This window comes from Anabrus simplex, chromosome 1, assembly GCF_040414725.1.
Source record: "Anabrus simplex isolate iqAnaSimp1 chromosome 1, ASM4041472v1, whole genome shotgun sequence".
In the NCBI taxonomy this organism is placed as follows: domain Eukaryota; kingdom Metazoa; phylum Arthropoda; class Insecta; order Orthoptera; family Tettigoniidae; genus Anabrus; species Anabrus simplex.
In genome coordinates, this window is record NC_090265.1 from 1361213887 (window position 1) to 1361234258 (window position 20372).

Genomic DNA, 20372 nt, shown 5'->3' on the forward strand with positions numbered 1-20372 from the left:
TAGCATTGACTACAGAAATGTTTGGCTTATGAGCAGCAGCTCGACCATTATATACCCCATTCTTTTAAAATCTTGACACACAAAGTCATTGTGGTGGCTAGACTGCTGGTAGCACTTCGGAACTCACGAGTGATTCCTTCTGCTCATTTCTTGCAATATTTTACAGCCACCCTCTACAATGCTCAACAGTCCCTCTCTGTCATTAAAGAAGGTCTGCCTGGTCTTGGTTTAGCTGTGGTTATTCCTTCACATTTCCACTTCATAATCACATCACCAACAGTCAACTTGGGCAGCTTCAGAAGGGATGAAATGTCCCTGATGGATTTATTACTCAGGTGACATCCAATGACTAATCCAAGTTCAAAGTCATTGACCTCTCCTGACTGACCCATTCTGCTGTTACTGCTTCTCTACTGAAAACACAATTCTCCCTGCCTCCTTTTATACTGGTGGGTCTGTCTCTTATCACATCTAGGGTTTGATTCCACATTATATAGGGATGTCCAGATACTTGTGATCAGGTAGTGTATGAGCAGCATACTATGTCACAAAGACATAATTGAAGCTTTTGTAATGTTAAAAGGTTTCAAGAGAGATTGCACATTGGGCTTGCAGGTTCTTCTTCTTTGAGTGATTCAGTCTCATGACTGATTTGCCCCTGCAGTGAGTCTTCTCCAACTGGATCATTCCTGTGCACTACGTTTTTCATCTGCATAACTCCTACATCCTGAGTTCTGTGACATCCCCCCCCCCCCCCCCTTCATTATTCCAAACGCAACATTACCAATAAGCAGAGATAACACGGAGAAAAATGCAAATGAAGAGATCGCAATAATGCAAGGCGATAAATATTAGATAGTATTCAGGTCCAATAAATCGTCGATCGGAGCAAACAAGAAACTGTTCGAAGTTGGACTCCTTCTGTCCTATGTATCCAACTAAACCAACCTTACTACGGCAAAGGAAAGAAAAAGATAAGACATGTGGATGGGTTCATTGGAAAGGTTCAAATGCAAGATAAATAAATTCATAACAAGGTAAAAACACAGAGAGTACGTACAAGTGCTTGCATGTAAAGACTGTCAACATAACTCCTTCCTAGCGACCTTCATAAGATAATACAATTTGTGTACAGTTCTTCAGTACCAGAGATGGGCTTGGGCCCCCACTCATTCTTTCATCAGGAGAAAAAACATTCGCGTAACATCCCGTTTACCTCGGAGATGATATATTTCCGATATTAATAACTTATTTCAAAATAATATATAACACACCACAGAGAAGGTACAGACCCCAGAGAAAAAGGCTCCTCAATAATGACTTAGGGCAAAGAGGAAAATAAAATAGGGCAAAAATGTATCACATGTGGACAGGTGTCAAATGAAAGGAAAAATGAAAGGATATGCACAGAAAAATAAAATGGCTATCTCTGAAAGAGCCCAAAAGAAAGGATAAGGTTACCGCTAGGTCACACGATAGCAAGGCATTAATGTGATGTAAGACGAGTCAGCTAAATAAAATAGTAATCCAGAGTAAAATTGAAACACTAGGTAGGTGAAATAAATCATTCAATTTCATTGTGTAACTAAATACGATCTAGTCCACTCAACCACACGACAAACATACAGAATGTAGGATGCTAAAAGGGCATCATCAGTCAAATTATCTCCTCAAGGCAAAAATCAGGTACCTGGTTAGTAGTTGACATGCACAAATTAATACATATTATTAATACACATTACAAAAATTAAGTATGAGAAACTGTTGTACAATAGTGATGGTTGAACATGTAGGTTTATAGAAGTCAGCACCAATGCATAAAATTAAAATAGTAGAGTTCGGCAGTGGTGCTCTGGAGAACAGTTGACGCAATCTTAGGAAAATATAAAGTTTTAAAAATATTTACATTATAACAATCAAGGGAGAAAGGGTGTAGTGCTCGGCGTCAATGTTTGTAACCAAAAGTTAATGTCAATGGTTGGTAACTATACAGTATTTACATTGTCCAATTGAACAGTTGAGAATTTTACAATTTATATACATATTTACACAAGAGCAGCTTTGTGAGCAAGGATATAAAAAATCTAGTACCAAGTGCGTCCTGTTGTTTTAAAGGTTGGAAGAAGAATGTAGCATTGACATTTCATAAATATGCAGAGTGGTTTATCTTAGTTAAAATCACCGGGGGTAGGGAAATATTCCATAGCCAAATGAGGTTTTATAGGCATCAAGCTGAAAGTTGTCTGCAGCACCAAGATCGCTACGGAGACTGGTCAGTGTGGATGGAGACTCATGGGTATTCAGTGCGTTTGAATGGCAACAATGATGACAAATATTTGTAGGTAATTGCTTATTAGGAATATGTTGTGGGTTGAAACTTTCGCTTATTCTTTTAGTTGACTTCTGTAGCTTCGAATGTTATGTGAAGACATCGGTGTGAGATGCCGGTGAGACTAAATTGATATTATTCCATGGAAAAAAAGTATGACGAACCTCGGGATGAAGTTATTGTTTTTTGTTGCTGGTCTGGTGAATTAGAATAGAAATGCTTGTGTTGTGAACTGCAGTGGAGAGATTATAATGTATACAGTAACTGCAGAGTCAGAGCGTTGTAGCTGGGATGAGGCATCTTCTCACTCTGACTGCGAAGAGGAGCCGTAGTGGCACGCCATATTCGTGCCGATGTGCGCTGGGTTCTGGCTTGTTGTTGAAAGTTTTATTGTATGAAGTGGAAGTTATCTGTAATTGAGATGTTAATAGTATTAGTTGGTGTGTAAGAAAGGTTGATGGTAAGTAATGAAGAGTAAATGTTATGTTACATACCTGATGTGTCGCTGAGAGTTAATTGTTGATGAGTATTGGTGGCCTATGAAGGAGGCTCAGTCGGTAATACGCACATGCGGTTGGCAATGGTGGCGGGAGGGGTGGAGAGCTTTGGGGGGAAGGGGCATGGGCGGAGTCATGTGCAGAGGTGAGCTGTCAGAATGGAGGAAGGTAGAGTGGAGGGGCGAGCTTGTTGTGTATTGGGAGTGCTGGTTGATATAGTGTTGGTTTATAAAAAGAGGGATGGGGGGATATATGGACTCGAGAGTTACGCGGATAGTATTGATGTCTTTTTGTTAATGCGATGAATGTTATTTACTTGTGTTGGGTGTTGTTGTGTTTTTGAAGGTCGAGTGGTTTTTATTTCTCGTGATGTATCGGTGGAGTCGTGGTGGAGGGGGAGGTGCTTGGGTGGGAGGTTGTATGGGCTTGCTGTCGTTGTGTGTGGCAGAATTGGTGGGAAAGGGGGATGTTGGGGGGTAGGGGGGTAATTGTCAACGTGCTGGGTGAGTTAGTTAATGTGGTATTGAAGATTTTAGACAAGTTGTTGCATTGAAAATTCATTTTTTGTAGTAAGGTGGGAATTTTTTCATAAAGGTTTTTTTTAATATCTATTATCTCGTTGAGGTTTTTGTCTTTATTGAAGTGTTGGTCTAGAAAGATGTATAGGTTCTCAAACTCAGTCATTAGTTTGCCTTTCTCAACTTTTTTAAGGATTTTGAAGTCTTGTTCTATTGTGGTGAAGTGGTGGCCAGTGTTCCTCATGTGGGTGCTCATTGCAGAAAATTTATTATGTTTTTGGGCATTGTAGTGTTCTAAATAACGGGTTTGGAAGCTTCGGCCAGTTTGTCTGATGTACGAGGAGTTGCATTGTGAACAGGTGAGTCTGTAAATACCTGAGCCCGCGTAGTGATTTCTTCTTGGGTTGACAGAGTTCTGGTTGAAAAATATGTTCTGGTTCGTGTTCTGCATTTTGAAAGCAATGTTGACTTCGTGCTATTTTAGGGGGTTGGGTATCTGGTGGATGACTGGATTAGTGTATGTGAAAGTTGCGTATTTGTGTTTATTGGATTTTATTGGGGAAAGTTTTGTTGTTAATTTTAGCTTTACTTTGTTGATGATCTTGTTGATCATGTTGGCGTTGAAGCCGTTGAACTTGGCAATATCTTTTATGTAATCAAGTTCTTTTTTTAGATTGGTAGGTGAAAGGGGAATTTTTAAAGCTCTGTATATTAAACTGTAGTATGGGGCTTGTTTATGAGAGTTTGGGTGTAAAGAATTATTGTTTATTGTTAGTGTGGTGAAGGAGGGTTTTCTGTGTATTCGAAACTCAAATGCGTTGTCCATTCATGTGATGTTGATGTCTAAAAAATTGATAGAGCCGTTGTCCTCATCTTCTTTTGTGAATTTTATGTTGTTGTCTAAAGTGTTTAGGAATGTGAGGATGTTGTTGCTGCTGTTGCACTGTTTATCGATGATAACTAGTGTGTCGTCGACATAGCGGAGCCAAAGATGAATACCATTGATGGAATTTAATATTTTATTTTGTTCTAAATTATCCATATAGATGTTCACTAGAATACCAGAAATAGGGTCTCCCATAGCTATGCCCTTTTGGTGGTAAATCTTCTTGTTGAACGTGAAGTAATTATTGTTCAATATAAAGGTTAATACTTTAATAAACTCATCAATTTCTATTTTGCTTAGTCCACTGTGTTTGGAGAGGTTGTTTTTTATGATGCTGATGGTTTCGAGGACTGGGATGTTCGGATACATGTTAGTGATGTCAAAGGAACATAGAATGTGGTTTGGTTGCAGTGTAAATTTATTCAAGGTTTGACATAGGTCAATTGAGTTCTTAATGGGGTTATTGTTGTTGAAACTGTAATGTTTTTTTTGAGAAAGTAGTGTAGAAATCTTGAAGTTTTGTACGTTGGGCTGCCTCAACTGTTGATAATTGGTCGGATGGGGATGTCTTTTTTGTGGGTTTTGGGTAAGGACTTGGCTGTGGGTAAAATTGGATTCATGTTGACTAGTTTAAAGATTTCATGGTCATTTAAGAGGAAAGTTGAATTTTTGAGAAGGGTTTTCAAATTGCCTAGTTCTTTTGGTATAGGATCCTTGTTGATGATGGTGTAGGTTGTGTCGGAAAAGAATTCTTCAGTTTTTTTGATGTAGTCCTGTTTGTTCATGAGTACAGTTGTGTTACCTTTGTCGGCTTTTGTTACTATAACGTTATTGGTGTTTATTTTGGTCTTTAAAGCATGGATTTGTTTTGAAAGGGTAGCGTTTTTGTTGGTTTTTAACTCATTAACTAGGGAGGGCATTTTCTGTTTTATTTTGTGTCTGACGTCATTACAAATTCAACAACAAAAACCCCATTAAGAACTCAATTGACCTATGTCAAACCTTGAATAAATTTACACTGCAACCAAACCACATTCGATGTTCCTTTGACATCACTAACGTGTATCCGAACATCCCAGTTCTCGAAACCATCAGCATCATAAAAAAAAACCTCTCCAAACACAGTGGACTAAGCAAAATAGAAATTGATAAGTTTATTAAAGTATTAACCTTTATATTGAACAATAATTACTTCACGTTCAACAACAAGATTTACCACCAATTGGGCTTAGGTATGGGAGACCCTATTTCTGGTATTCTAGCGAACATCTATATGGACAACTTAGAACAAAATAAAATATTAAATTCCATCAATGGTATTCATCTTTGGCTCCGCTATGTCGACGACACACTAGTTATCATCGATAAACAGTGCAACAGCAGCGACAACATCCTCACATTCCTAAACACTTTAGACAACAACATAAAATTCACAAAAGAAGATGAGGACAACGGCTCTATCAATTTTTTAGACATCAACATCACACGAATGGACAACGCATTTGAGTTTCGAATACACAGAAAACCCTCCTTCACCACACTAACAATAAACAATAATTCTTTACACCCAAACTCTCATAAACAAGCCCCATACTACAGTTTAATATACAGAGCTTTAAAAATTCCCCTTTCACCTACCAATCTAAAAAAAGAACTTGATTACATAAAAGGTATTGCCAAGCTCAACGGCTTCAACGCCAACATGATCAACAAGATCATCAACAAAGTAAAACTAAAATTAACAACAAAACTTTCCCCAATAAAATCCAATAAACACATATACGCAACTTTCACATACACTAATCCAGTCATCCACCAGATAGCCAACCCCCTAAAATAGCACGAAGTCAACATTGCTTTCAAAACGCAGAACACGAACCAGAACATATTTTTCAACCAGAACTCTGTCAACCCAAGAAGAAATCACTACGCGGGCTCAGGTATTTACAGACTCACCTGTTCACAATGCAACTCCTCGTACATCGGACAAACTGGCCGAAGCTTCCAAACCCGTTATTTAGAACACTACAATGCCCAAAAACATAATAAATTTTCCGCAGTGAGCACCCACATGAGGGACACTGGCCACCACTTCACTTCAATAGAACAAGACTTCAAAATCCTTAAAAAAGTTGAGAAAGGCAAACTAATGACTGAGTTTGAGAACCTATACATCTTTCTAGACCAACACTTCAATAAAGACAAAAACCTCAACGAGATAATAGATATTAAAAAAAACCCTTTATGAACAAATTCCCACCTTACTACAAAAATGAATTTTCAATGCAACAACTTGTCTAAAATCTTCAATACCACATTAACTAACTCACCCAGCACGTTGACAATTACCCCCCTACCCCCCAACATCCCCCTTTCCCACCAATTCTGCCACACACAACGACAGCAAGCCCATTCATCCTCCCACCCAAGCACCTCCCCCTCCACCACGACCCCACCGATACAACACGAGAAATAAAAACCACTCGACCTTCAAAAACACAACACCCAACACAAGTAAATAACATTCATCGCATTAACAAAAAGACATCAATACTATCCGCGTAACTCTCGAGTCCATATATCCCCCCATCCCTCTTTTTATAAACCAACACTATATCAACCAGCACTCCCAATACACAACAAGCTCGCCCCTCCACTCTACCTTCCTCCATTCTGACAGCTCACCTCTGCACATGACTCCGCCCATGCCCCTTCCCCCCAAAGCTCTCCACCCCTCCCGCCACCATTGCCAACCGCATGTGCGTATTACCGACTGAGCCTCCTTCATAGGCCACCAATACTCATCAACAATTAACTCTCAGCGACACATCAGGTATGTAACATAACATTTACTCTTCATTACTTACCATCAACCTTTCTTACACACCAACTAATACTATTAACATCTCAATTACAGATAACTTCCACTTCATACAATAAAACTTTCAACAACAAGCCAGAACCCAGCGCACATCGGCACGAATATGGCGTGCCACTACGGCTCCTCTTCGCAGTCAGAGTGAGAAGATGCCTCATCCCAGCTACAACGCTCTGACTCTGCAGTTACTGTATACATTATAATCTCTCCACTGCAGTTCACAACACAAGCATTTCTATTCTAATTCACCAGACCAGCAACAAAAAACAATAACTTCATCCCGAGGTCCGTCATACTTTTTTTCCATGGAATAATATCAATTTAGTCTCACCGGCATCTCACACCGATGTCTTCACATAACATTCGAAGCTACAGAAGTCAACTAAAAGAATAAGCGAAAGTTTCAACCCACAACATATTCCTAATAAGCAATTACCTACAAATATTTGTCATCATTGTTGCCATTCAAACGCACTGAATACCCATGAGTCTCCATCCACGCTGACCAGTCTCCGTAGCGATCTTGGTGCTGCAACCAGACAACTTTCAGCTTGATGCCTATAAAACCTCATTTGGCTATGGAATATTTCCCTACCCCCGGTGATTTTAACTAAGATAAACCACTCTGCATATTTATGAAATGTCAATGCTACATTCTTCTTCCAACCTTTAAAACAACAGGACGCACTTGGTACTAGATTTTTTATATCCTTGCTCACAAAGCTGCTCTTGTGTAAATATGTATATAAATTGTAAAATTCTCAACTGTTCAATTGGACAATGTAAATACTGTATAGTTACCAACCATTGACATTAACTTTTGGTTACAAACATTGACGCCGAGCACTACACCCTTTCTCCCTTGATTGTTATAATGTAAATATTTTTAAAACTTTATATTTTCCTAAGATTGCGTCAACTGTTCTCCAGAGCACCACTGCCGAACTCTACTATTTTAATTTTATGCATTGGTGCTGACTTCTATAAACCTACATGTTCAACCATCACTATTGTACAACAGTTTCTCATACTTAATTTTTGTAATGTGTATTAATAATATGTATTAATTTGTGCACGTCAACTACTAACCAGGTACCTGATTTTTGCCTTGAGGAGATAATTTGACTGATGATGCCCTCAATGAAGGGCGAAATGTGTCTCAAGTGGAATCAATAATAAATTCCTAAATTGTAAAATTTATATGTATTGAATAGGTGACAAATCAAACCTTTTAGCATCCTACAGTCAGTATCTTCAATACAGATAACAATGATTTTTATCACTTGCAAACATACAGAATCCGGCATCTTCAGATCCAAAGTGCCATGTAGAAATGCACCAAAATGCAAAGTCACTCAAAATGATAGTACTGGTGTAATACCGCTGATAGGCCCTAATTACCAGACTAGATATATACGGTACTAAACCAGACATACATAACCACCACAACGTCTCAAGAAAACAGTTTTGATGATAAATGCCACATAAGCATTTACAAAGCAGACTAAGAGACCTTAAAACGGGCCAAGCATAAGACATCGATGAAATTCCCGACAAGATATCCAAAATACCAAGCACATGTAAACAGAGATGTCAATCACACCAACAATATTGGAATAGACCGTATTGGGCCACAACATTGAAGTGAAACATACAAATAAGGTAAGAAACACTCACATAATGTGGCTAGATGTCAAAAATTGGCAAAACCAAAGCAAAGGATGAAATAGCATAATGTTCAGCCGAACGGTAACCAAACTGCAACCAATAAAGCAGGGTATAAAAAAGGAACAGAAATTAATCAAGATAAAGTGGGCAGTGTAACAAACTTACTAAGTAAAAACAAGAAATAATAGATTCTGCACGAATCTCTAGCATAACATCATTTGAATCTATTATAAATATATTATACAGTAAGAAGGCCAGCATTATGATTCTGGACTCCATTTTTTTCTGAAGTTCAAAGAAAAAATATCATTAATAGACTTAAAATCAAGGGGGTAGAAAAGTCAAAAGTACGAGAGGGGACACTAATGCCATCTTGCGACAGTATGATTAACTATCAAGTGGAAGATTGCCAGTACAGAAAGAAAGCAAAGATTTTGTAACATTAATTAAACATGTGAAACTGTAAATAAATACAGACAGAGAAACAGGAGCGTCTCAGTTCACAAGAAATGTCATCATGAATGTCTTTCTTGGTCTTCCACAAGGGCGTTTCCCTAGTATTTGACCTTTCAAAATTTCCATCAACATATTCCTATGTCGAAGCCTGTGTCCCATACAGAAATATTGGTGATAAACTGAGACAAGATGTTAAAATGGTGCATCACTGATTTCCGGGATGATGACAAGGCAATGATGTACAAGGGCGAATCAAAAAGGAAGTTACACTAGCTCGCCGCGAGCTGTGTGTCATGATCATTGCCAATGTGGAGCAAGCTGCAGTAACTGCTGACCCGATAAGAAGGTTGGTGTGGTATCCCATTGTGTTGCAGAGCGGGCTAGGCTGAATGGCACGTCTTCTGGATGTTCACTCCAAATTGGAGGAGCGTGCAGCGATCGGATTTCTATAGGCTAAACGGTTCAATTGCCCGGGCATTCATCATGAAATCAATGCTGTATATGGTGAGCATGCAATTTTTTGCCCAGGTATTTGTTGTAAAGTGATGTACCAGTAGGTAATTTGATGTCGGATGCATGGATCTCACGGACGAATATCACAAAGGCAGGCCTGCAATGTCCAGTACCATTGCAAATGTTGACCATGTGGATGGGATCATTAGAGAGAATCGGCACATAACACTGCAGGAAATTGCCTGCATGCTGAACATTCTGTATAGCAGTGTGTTCACCAGCACCTTGGATTTCGTAAACTGTGTCAAAGATGGATCCCATGTCTGCTCACCGATGTTCACAAGGGGCAATATCTCCAATTGTCACTGGCATTTTTGCAACGGTATTCTGTGGAGGGCAACAAGTTTCTGCAGTGAATCGTGATAGGGGATAGGACGTGGGTCCACCGCTTCACCCCTGAAACAAAGAGAACATTGATGGAATGGGTGCACACCACATCACCACCACGAAAGAAGGCCAAGGTCCAACCTTCAGCAGGAAAGGTAATGGTGACAGTGTTCATTGACATGGAGGGTGTGGTGCATGTGGAATTTATGCCAAAGGCACGACAATCAACTAGGCTTCGTATTGTCAAACACCGAACCGGTTGCATAACGCATTTAAAGAAAAGCAGCGGGGAAAATTGAGCGTCAGTGTGATTTTGTTGCATGATAATGCAACACCTCACACAGCCCTCCAAACGTCCAAACTGCTGCAGCGATTCAAGTGGGAGGTATGGCAACATCCTCCATTCAGTCCAGACTTAGTGCCATGCGATTATCACGTGTTCGGTAAGCTGAAAATGGATCTTGGTGGACGAAGATTCCAAAATCATGAGGAGTTGAAAGCAGCTGTCTCCAGGTGGTTACATACCGCTGGAGATGATTTCTACATATCCGGAATTGAAAAGTTGGTTGACCGTTTCGACAAATGTTTACAGTCTCTTGGGTACTATGTGGAAAAGTGAACTTACATTGTATATTGTCATAGCCGTGTTGCCTATGTTTCATAAATGGCCATAACTTGGAAGTGTAACTTACTTTTTGATTCACCCTCGTATATAGGACGATCTCATGGGGCTACAATTCATGAAGATAACACAAGTGGAACACAACATCAAATGGCTGCAACAATACAAATTTGGTCTGAGGTTGCAGCCGGAATAGAAATATCGGAAGTAGGTCTTCAATCACATGTTCCTATGAACTGATTAATATTTATCTGTGATCACTCAGTGGTGTCAACAATGAGGGAGTTGGAGAGATTTACAGCAATCTGAAATATTCAGTACTGAAAGCCACTTCTGTAAGAATGTGAGTAATGTGCATGTATGAGTCTCCTGAATAGTGTCACCTGATACCAAGCATGTCCTGAGACTCTCAAGAATGTGGCTGATAATCATATTGTTTTCCCTCTTATAACTACAATCACCACTATCAAAAGACTCATAGATCCCTACTCATGAATTATGGTGTGGGAAGTGTAATGCTGAACAACAGTCAAATGCATTTCATCACTGCCATCAGTGGGACAGTGATAGCTGCAGCAGGTGTACAGTGAGTCATTCAACCTTTCTTTCTCTTTTCATGTATGGACATGGAGACCTCTTCCTGACCCTAAACTGCACATTTTCTGGAGAGTGCCAGTCAGCTATCATGGCCTTCTTGATCTACAGACCTCTCCCTAATTGAGCGTATGTAGGACAGAATGAGATGATGCATCATTCATCTCCATGCATCTTTGGTGAATCTCATTCAGTTGACTGTGCAACTTGAACAGACATGGAATATTGTACATCAGGAGTATATTCGGCACTTTTACCATCCAAAACCCAGGTGTGCATAAAAGTGGAGGAGGCTATATGTGATACTAATAATTGTCTCAGGTTATAAACCCAGTTCTCAGTAAGACAAATGCAGTGATGTAGTTCATTCATATTGAAATTTCATTAACATTTTCTTGTGGAATTTCAATGATGTTATTTTCATTATTCCCCTCTTGGAACACCCCTCTTTTTGCTTGGAGGTCACCCGTTCGAGGACCGTTGACTCAACAAGTCATTGCCTGAACTTTCTATGTGTAATTGGTTTGGAGTTACAGATTTTCTGGACCATAACATACAGCAGATATGAGTTGACAATGCTTATCTCCAGGAGCCAGAAGAACATTTTTCTATACCACTTATTGTCCTATGCATTAAGTGGTAAGAGGCTATATAGTGATCACTATGATCCACACCAAACATGTGTTTCGCGTAGTCTACGTCATATTGGGTTTATCTATAAACCCAGTTCTCAGTAAGAAAAATGCAGTGACGGTACATTCATAATGAAATTTCATTAACATTATCTTGTGGAATTTCAATGAGACAATCATCAGTATCACATGTAGCCTCCTTCACTGTTATGCACATCTGGGTTCTGGATGGTAAAAGTGCCGAATATACTCCTGATGTACAATATTCCATGTCTGTTCAAGTTGCACAGTCAGCTGAATGAGATTCACCAAAGATGCATGGAGATGGATGATGTGTCATCTCATTCTGTCCTACATATGCTCAATTAGGGAGAGGTCTGTAGATCAAGAAGGCCATGGTAGCTGACTGGCATTCTCCAAACTGGCTTGTTTGGGTATATGGAGCGGATTGATGTAACATCTGTCTTTGACCCTTTGTGGCTAGTGCACAACATGAAAACTGTCCTTTTACCTTTCCATGCCAGAGCAAGTTTAGAATCTTTACGAAAAGAAATTATGTCCCCTTGTTTCCTTTTGCTCAGATTTTTCTTTTGGAGACGAGGTGGCATCTCCTTACGGGATGGCATGACTGTACCTGTTATTAGTATATTCATGGATAGGAGTTGGTCTGCTAATTGTGGTGACGTACAATACCTGACAGCATATACGTGATAGCCAGAAGGAAGGTTCTTGGGATCTTTGGTGAGAGAAGCAGCGAGAGCAGTAACAATTTGAGTGGTTTTTAGAAGGTCTGAACTAGTTTCCTTTTTACCAGTGTAAGGTTTGAAATAGTAGAAATACCCATTACTACTGTCATACAGAACAAACATTTTGAGTCCAAATTTTGTGTCCTTCAGGTTGTCAACTTTAAATGAAACTCTCCCCTTGAAGGATATCATACTCTCGTCAATAGAAAGCTTTTCACCAGGGGGTTTAATGAAGCATACGCTTTTCTCTGATTTTATTAATGACAAGCACTACATACTGAATTTTAATGAGACAATCTTGATTTTGAGGAGGGTGTGCAAAATGTAGACTCCAAAACGGAAGTAAAAATTCATCATGGGGAAATACATCCTTAAAGAATGGTACCTTACTGACCCATGCCTTGCAGATATATTCAGTAATATCCATGAGGGGGTGAAGCCCCATGTTCATCACAACTCCTAAGAGTGCTTTTATATCTGAGTTTATAGGATGTTTCCATTAATTTAGAATTTTCTTCTGTGTGAAGGGGGTGTTCTTTTGTTTTTTTATGTCACCGTAGTGACAGGTTTCTTCACGAATTATATTCATTAAATCATCGTCGAAAAGTGGCTCAAAATACTCTACAGGCTCTGTATTACTATCAAAATTAGACAGAAGAACTGGACCAGGGTTTATACCTAACAAAGGAACCCTATGACTAGGCCCCAGATCCCTATCAGACACATCTCCCCACTCTGAGTCATTGACGCCGTCAGACGCCACACTGTCACTGGTGCTGTTCTTGCTCTCACACTTGTTAGTTTCACTTATTTCACTATCACTGTCAGAAAAACTAATATCTGAAATATGATCATCACTCACATCCAAAGCAGATATTATTTCCTCATCAGTCCATAGTCTTTTCTGAGACATTATGTGAAAAGCATCAAACAAATACCAGAAAAACTCACTCTAATGCCTACGAATTATCACATGCATGCATCTGAATCAACAGCTGGCTGCAAATGTTTGTGAAGTCACAGAGGTCTCTAGCGGTGATATGTTAACTATCAAACTGGCATCTGCATTGTGCTGCCATCTTCTGAGCCCAGCATTAACTACTGCAGTGAAAATCAGTGCCAGTTTTGAATAAGAGCTATACCTGGATATATCTGTTCTCAGCTCGTGGATGACAGATCAGCTCCAGATATAACCGTGTTCTGCTCGGGAAAGGTTCATTTAAAATACAGTATCATTCACTCACTTTAATTTAGAACCTTAGCCTCCTTAGTAACCTGTCCCCATGCATTTCATTCTGCAGCTTTTCTTCTCCATCATTTTTTGCCTAATTTTTGGAGGCCATCTTCACTGTCATCAGTCCACCTTTTCCTAGACCTACCTTTTTTCCTTCACCCATGAAGCTTTTCAGCAAATATTCTCTTACCAGTCTGAATATCAGGCATTCTCTGTACATGCCCAGCCTACCTTATTCTCTCTTGTTTAACTTTCCCCACAGTGTTTGGCTGTTCAAACAGTTCTTACAATTTTGTATTTGTGGTTATCTACAGCCATCTTCATCTCTTACAGCTCTAGATATCTTCCTTTCCCGCCTTAAAAGCCAATCTCCATCTCTTGCTGTCATCACCCAGAACTCTGAAACATACATAACAATAAATCTCAGTAGAGTTGTGTATATTTTAGTCTTTGGTATTTCTGCTGACATTTCTAGATATAAACATGATCTGCAAAGAATAATAGAATCAGTTTCCACTTGCTGCTTTTTCCTGTATTTCTACTAATGATCTGTTATCTGCAGTTATTAATAATCCTAAATATTTGTAACTATCAAATTTTTAGTATTTCTTTCCTTTAAAACACAGAATTTTCTCTTGTGACTCTTCCAACATTTTCCATCTTCATAGTTGTATTTATGTTTATTTCTAGTCCTAGATCCTGTGCCTTATTTTCTAATATGGTATAAGTGTCTTCAAAGTTTTTTCTGTGCCTTGCAATAACTGGTACATTATCAGCAAATGCTTCTACTTGGACTTGTCTATTAAGTGATGTTCCCTCTGGGTTGATGGCTAGTCGGAAAATTAGTTTCTCCAATGCTAAGTTAACAACAGTATAGAGAGCACATCTCATTGTCTCAGCCACTTCTTCACTATAAATGTCCCTGACACCTCTTGTTCTATCCTGACATTACATAATGTTTTTTTCATGACCATTTCTGTTAGCCTGACCAATTTATGTGGGATCCCAAAATCTTTCATATTCTCATATACTTCTAGTATATGTGTATTAAATCTTAGTTCCTGTCAAAACTATCATGTGCCTGTTCAGAATCAACATACAGCTCATGAAGCTGGTTTTCATATTCGTAAAACTTTTCCAGTTGCAGTGTAAATATCTGGTCCAATGTCGACAATTTTCTTCTAAACCCTGCATGGTAGTCACCCAATATTCTATCCATTCACAGCTCCAGTCATAAGACTAAAATCTTTCCAAATACTTTGTATGTTCCATCCAATAAGGTAATCCCTTTGTAATTTCTTTTTGTGTATGGGGCAAATTATTCCTACAGTGCAATCCTTTGGCATTTCCTCCAATGTCCATACTTCAGTTATTAAATCATATATGGCCTTTTCAATTCTTCCTCCACAATACAGTATTTCCATAACTCTAATCCAATACCTCTGTGGTACTTTATTATTCCTTAACAATTTGAATTTCTAACCTCTTCCAAGGTTGGCAGCAGTTCTTCTTCCTTGTCCCATTCCTTTCCACACTTGCCTACATCCAAATTTTCTATTTGTCCTACACATTCCTCTTCTCTATTAAGTAACTCATAGAAGTACTCCTGCCATTTTTCCTATAGTTTGTTTTCATCTCCAATCACATTTCCTTCCTTATTCTTCAAGAATACAGCTCTTGGTTGAAATCCTCCCTTTAATTCTCTTGTTCTTTAATAAAATTTTCTACATTTAATCCAGCTCTTCAGTTCTCTCTTTCTCATACTGTCTTTTCTTGCTTCTGCATAGCTTATCTGCTCTTCTCCTTTTGTCTCTATACTACTCTACATTTTTAAGCATTCTTTTCCTGGCTTCATTTCTCTCTTGAATTAAATCCAAGCACTTTCTGTCAAACCACTGCATAATCTTTCTGTGTTCCATCTTCCCTGTGGTATTGTTGCAAGTTGATTTCTAGTTGTTCTAAGCAATTTCCATTGAGCTTCTACCTGTCAATTAACCCAAATCTCATTGTTAGTTTCCAAAGTCCCTGTGAGTTTCCTTTTGTTTTCTGAGCCCCTCAACATTATGCTTCATATTTTTATTTTTGTTAATAGTTCTTACTGAATCAGTTTTCTGTCTATACTTTATTCTGACTAGATAGTGATCTGTATCACCATCAGAGTCTGGCTTCATGGCTAAATGGTTAGTGTGCTGGCCTTTGGTCCAGGGGGCCCCAGGTTAGATTCCCGGCCGGGTCAGGGATTTTAACCTTAATTTGTTAATGCCGGTGGCTCGGGGGCTGGGGGTGTGTGTGCCATCTTCATCATTAGAATTCATCATAGGTAGGGCCCATCCTCAGAGACACACAGGTCGCTTATACGACATCAACTTGAAAGACCTGCACCAGGCCTCTTCAGAGGCTACTCGTATATGCAAATATACTATCAGAGGAATCCAATACCATTACTACTTTTATCTTCTCCGCTATACATCAAGATATAGTTTCGTGATACTATTGTTCCTTGGCCTTTCCACTGTATTTAGTGCAGTGCTGCTATTTTCACTCCACACTTGTCCATTTCATCCCGTATCTCCTTCAACTTACCAGGTTTCTTTAAAGTCTTCACATTCCGGGTTGCTAGGATTATATCTTTTCTTTCTCATTAGGCATTTTCTATGCTGGGTCATTTTTAAAGTATCCACATTCATCCAAGATAATCTTTCCACTATAGAATTTTTTTATAGGTAGGAAAGTTAACCCCACACCCCACACCAACCCCCAACCTGGAGGACCAAGGAGCCTTCTGTCAGGGTTACCATGCCTTATCCAAAACTGTCCCACTTTATGGCACCTCACCTTAGCTCTAAGGGATAGGATTTGCTGGTTGCATAAGTAGGCAAGCCTACCATAAGCGTTTCCCAGTATTTACCAGAGACACCTACTCGACATTAGTATCTCCAGTGAGACTCATTAGTCAGCCATTCACCCTCCTCATTTACATAGGCTTGGGATCAACACAGAACAGAGTTGGATTGCTCCCACTATGGCTGTGGCTGACTGAAACTACTCTAGTATCCAAAAGTTAAGCATAAGTTATGAGTAAGCAGGGCAACAGGAATTAGACTGCAAATTGCATGGCATATGCACCTACCAACCTTACGTGTTCGCTCTGTATAGGAAAGGAGTGTTCCCTGCTTTGAGTAGCGGCGTAACCGCAAGGTAAACACAGCCAGTGCCTGCGCCCCATATTCCCTCAGTCGTGTTTGCCCAGTTATCGGCCACCTGGAAGCAGGCCAGGCATGGACCAAAGTTGCTGTGTCCTTGAATGTGCCACAAAGTGTCATTTGCACACTTTGAAGATGATTTCGAGACACAGGAGATGTTAGTCGTCGGCCAGTACCAGGTCGACCACGGGTAACCACCCCACAGCAGGATCGATATCTGGCCTTAACCGCCCAACGAAATCGGAATGCACCTGAAAGACAATTGTCGACGGAGCTTGCAGCCGTCTCAGGGGTTGCCGTTTCCCGGCAAACTGTGTACTGGAGGCTCAGAACGGCAGGGCTGTTTGCCCGACGTCCAGCAGTGTGCATCCCACTCACTCCAGCACAGTGACAGGCCCGTTTACTGTGGAGCTGTCAACATCGAAACTGGTCCATGAATGAAAGGAGGTATGTGCTCTTCACAGATGAATCCCACTTCATTTTGCAGAACGATTCCCATCGCACATTAATCTGGAGAGAACTGGGTAGCCGATACAACCACAGGAACATTGTGGAACGGGACCAGTATGGTGGTGGCAACATAGTATGGGGTGGCATCTTGTTGAATGGCCGTACGGACCTGCACATCTTCATGAGTGGTCTGAGGAACACTGTTAACGCTTCGAGATACAGGGATGAGGTACTGAGACCACATGTTCGACTCTTCAGAGGTGCAGTTGGTCCAGACTTCCTCTTAATGGACGATAATGCCCGACCGCACCGCGCTGCTCTGGTGGATGAATTTCTGGCTGAGGAAGACATTCATCGCATGGACTGGCCAGCAAGGTCTATGGATCTGAATCCTATAGAACATGCCTGGGATGCATTGGGGAGGTGAATTGCATCCCATCAGCTTCCACCAAGGACCCTCCAAGACCTTTGCATTGCCCTTTCGGAGGAGTGGGATCGACTGCCACAAGAGCTCTTGGACCATCTGATAGAGAGCATGCCACGTCGCTGCGAAGCATGTGTGGCCGTTAGGGGTAACCATATACCCTTTTAACAGCATATTTTGTTGTGGAAGACATTGCCAAGTTTTGTTAGTTGTTGTCAAAGGTGTACCTTAGCTATCAGAACCTTTCTGACACTGTTTTTTTGGACAAGTTGTGTGACATATGATATGTGATTCAGCTTCTGTTTGTTCAGCAATCCGTCTGACATTCCTATCAGGCAGTATGGCCTCATCTAGTGATTATGCTTAACTTTTAGACACTAGTGTAAATATTCCTATTTGACACACAAATCTAATTACAGTTTACACTTTACAAACTTCCCCATTTTATACAAGAAAATATAATATTTGTTCTCTTAGGTGGCCTGTGGTAATTTCAGCTGTTCTTCTTTTCCAGATTTCTATGTCAGTTATTTAATTAAAACATGCAATTATGATTGCAAGGAACCCACTCTGTGAAATTCAAAATTTGTTCCAACAGCATTGTTATGGCTGGAAAGAGAGGTACAAAAAGAGTCATTCACCTTTCATAGTCACACATAAGAGTGGGTTATGAGACTCAGATTCCTTGTTCAAAAATGTTTCTGAATATCATAATAGTTTCACTGCTTGCTTAAAAAGCCTTAGTTTCTAATTTAGTAAACAAAGAAGAGAAAAAACGAAGATATCAATATTTATGAAATAACTTCTCCTCCAATTATCATCCTGACCTTCTATATTATTTTATTCATACTTTGCCATGAAATGAAAGGAAGGCAAGAAAATTGTGTGTTCTTAAGTACCCATTAATTAGCTTAATTGATGAGCATACTGCTTTCCAGTCATAAATCATTATAAAACTGAAATATACTGAAATGGTCACAACTGTTTCTTTTTCAGCAAATATTATTTGGACAAATACTACCTATAACAAATCCAAAGAATAAAATTGTAAATCTTTCAACTCAATATTAAAAAATATGTCAAAATTTTTGGCTAACAGTGCATGTACAAGAAAGCTGGCTATATTTTGCTTTAGAATGAAACACATTTTATAAATATGAGGGCTATAAATGTAAGAATTCAATTTCTAGGGCCACAACTAGAAGAGTTATTCACAGATTCTCACAAATGCAATAAAGTAATGCATCACATTCAACAAGGATGGTATTTCAAATATCTGAAGTGATACTCTCCATAGTCCTGGCAGTCATTTATTACCACTTTTGTTTTAATGGTAGTCTAAGTTATATATTAAGATTACATTCTTAAAATAAGCAAGCAAAGATTTATGGTAGTTTATTAAATTTTCTCTGTTGGGAACAGTCACTCAAATGGCGTGATAATAGGTAGTGGTTTTGTAGGTTACTGTTCAGAGATGAGTGATCGTGACCGTGATCGCAGCCACAGCTATGATTCTCAGGGCTTCTCCAAGGGTCACTGGCGAAGTAGCTTCCGCAAGTGTAAGTTCATCATCATATTCACAATGTTGAAGCTTACAGCTCAGGGTGACCTTTCAAAATGTACACAGCTACTGTATTTCATTCTTCATATCTTCATTAAATACTATTTTACTCTATAGAACTTCTTTATAACTGAAAGATTTAAAATTATTATTATTATTATTATTATTATTATTATTATTATTATTATTATTCCTTCTTCTTCTTCTTCTTCTTCTTCCTCTTCTTCTTCTTCTTCTTCTTCTTCTTATTATTATTATTATTATTATTATTATTATTATTATTATTATTATTATTATTATTATTATTATTTGCACTCGAACACTATCTACAATGATTGCAAGAAAGTGTTTTCAATTTTTGTAAATAATTGTACTTTATTTTATGTGCATTTTTTTTTTAATTTCTCAGAGTAACAGGTAGTATTAATTATGACCTGCATATGTACAATGAATTTCATGTACTGTATTTAACTTATAACTCTTTTTCTATCAATTCTAATCAAGATATTACTTTAAATTCACTCTAGCCTCTGGAGCAAGCAAAATTTAAATTACAAACACAGCAATTGACACATTTTCTTATTCAATAACACAAATTTTAAGAAATACTTTACAATTTCAGAACCAGAAATGTGAACCTACTGTATATAAAGGATATTTGCTTCTCTGTTGACAATTAACTCGCACACACACTAAAATTTTTGACCATACAAGAAGAGGTGTATATTTTAAATGGTATATTGATAACTTATGAAATTAATAGTAATTAATTCATTATTATTTAGATAATGAAAGGACAATGGTCTGGTATGATCTCATATTTACTGTTGATAT

General features: G+C 38.9%; 1 protein-coding gene across 1 annotated transcript in view; it reads left to right on the plus strand.

Moving 5' to 3' along the window:
• The window catches only part of LOC136859048 (ras-specific guanine nucleotide-releasing factor 2), a 1472247-nt gene that overhangs the window by 1063214 nt on the left and 388661 nt on the right, over window positions 1–20372 (plus strand). The window contains exon 16 of the mRNA XM_068225766.1: window positions 19438–19536. Coding sequence (XP_068081867.1) covers window positions 19438–19536 — 99 coding nt within the window. The remainder of the gene's footprint in view (window positions 1–19437; window positions 19537–20372) is intronic.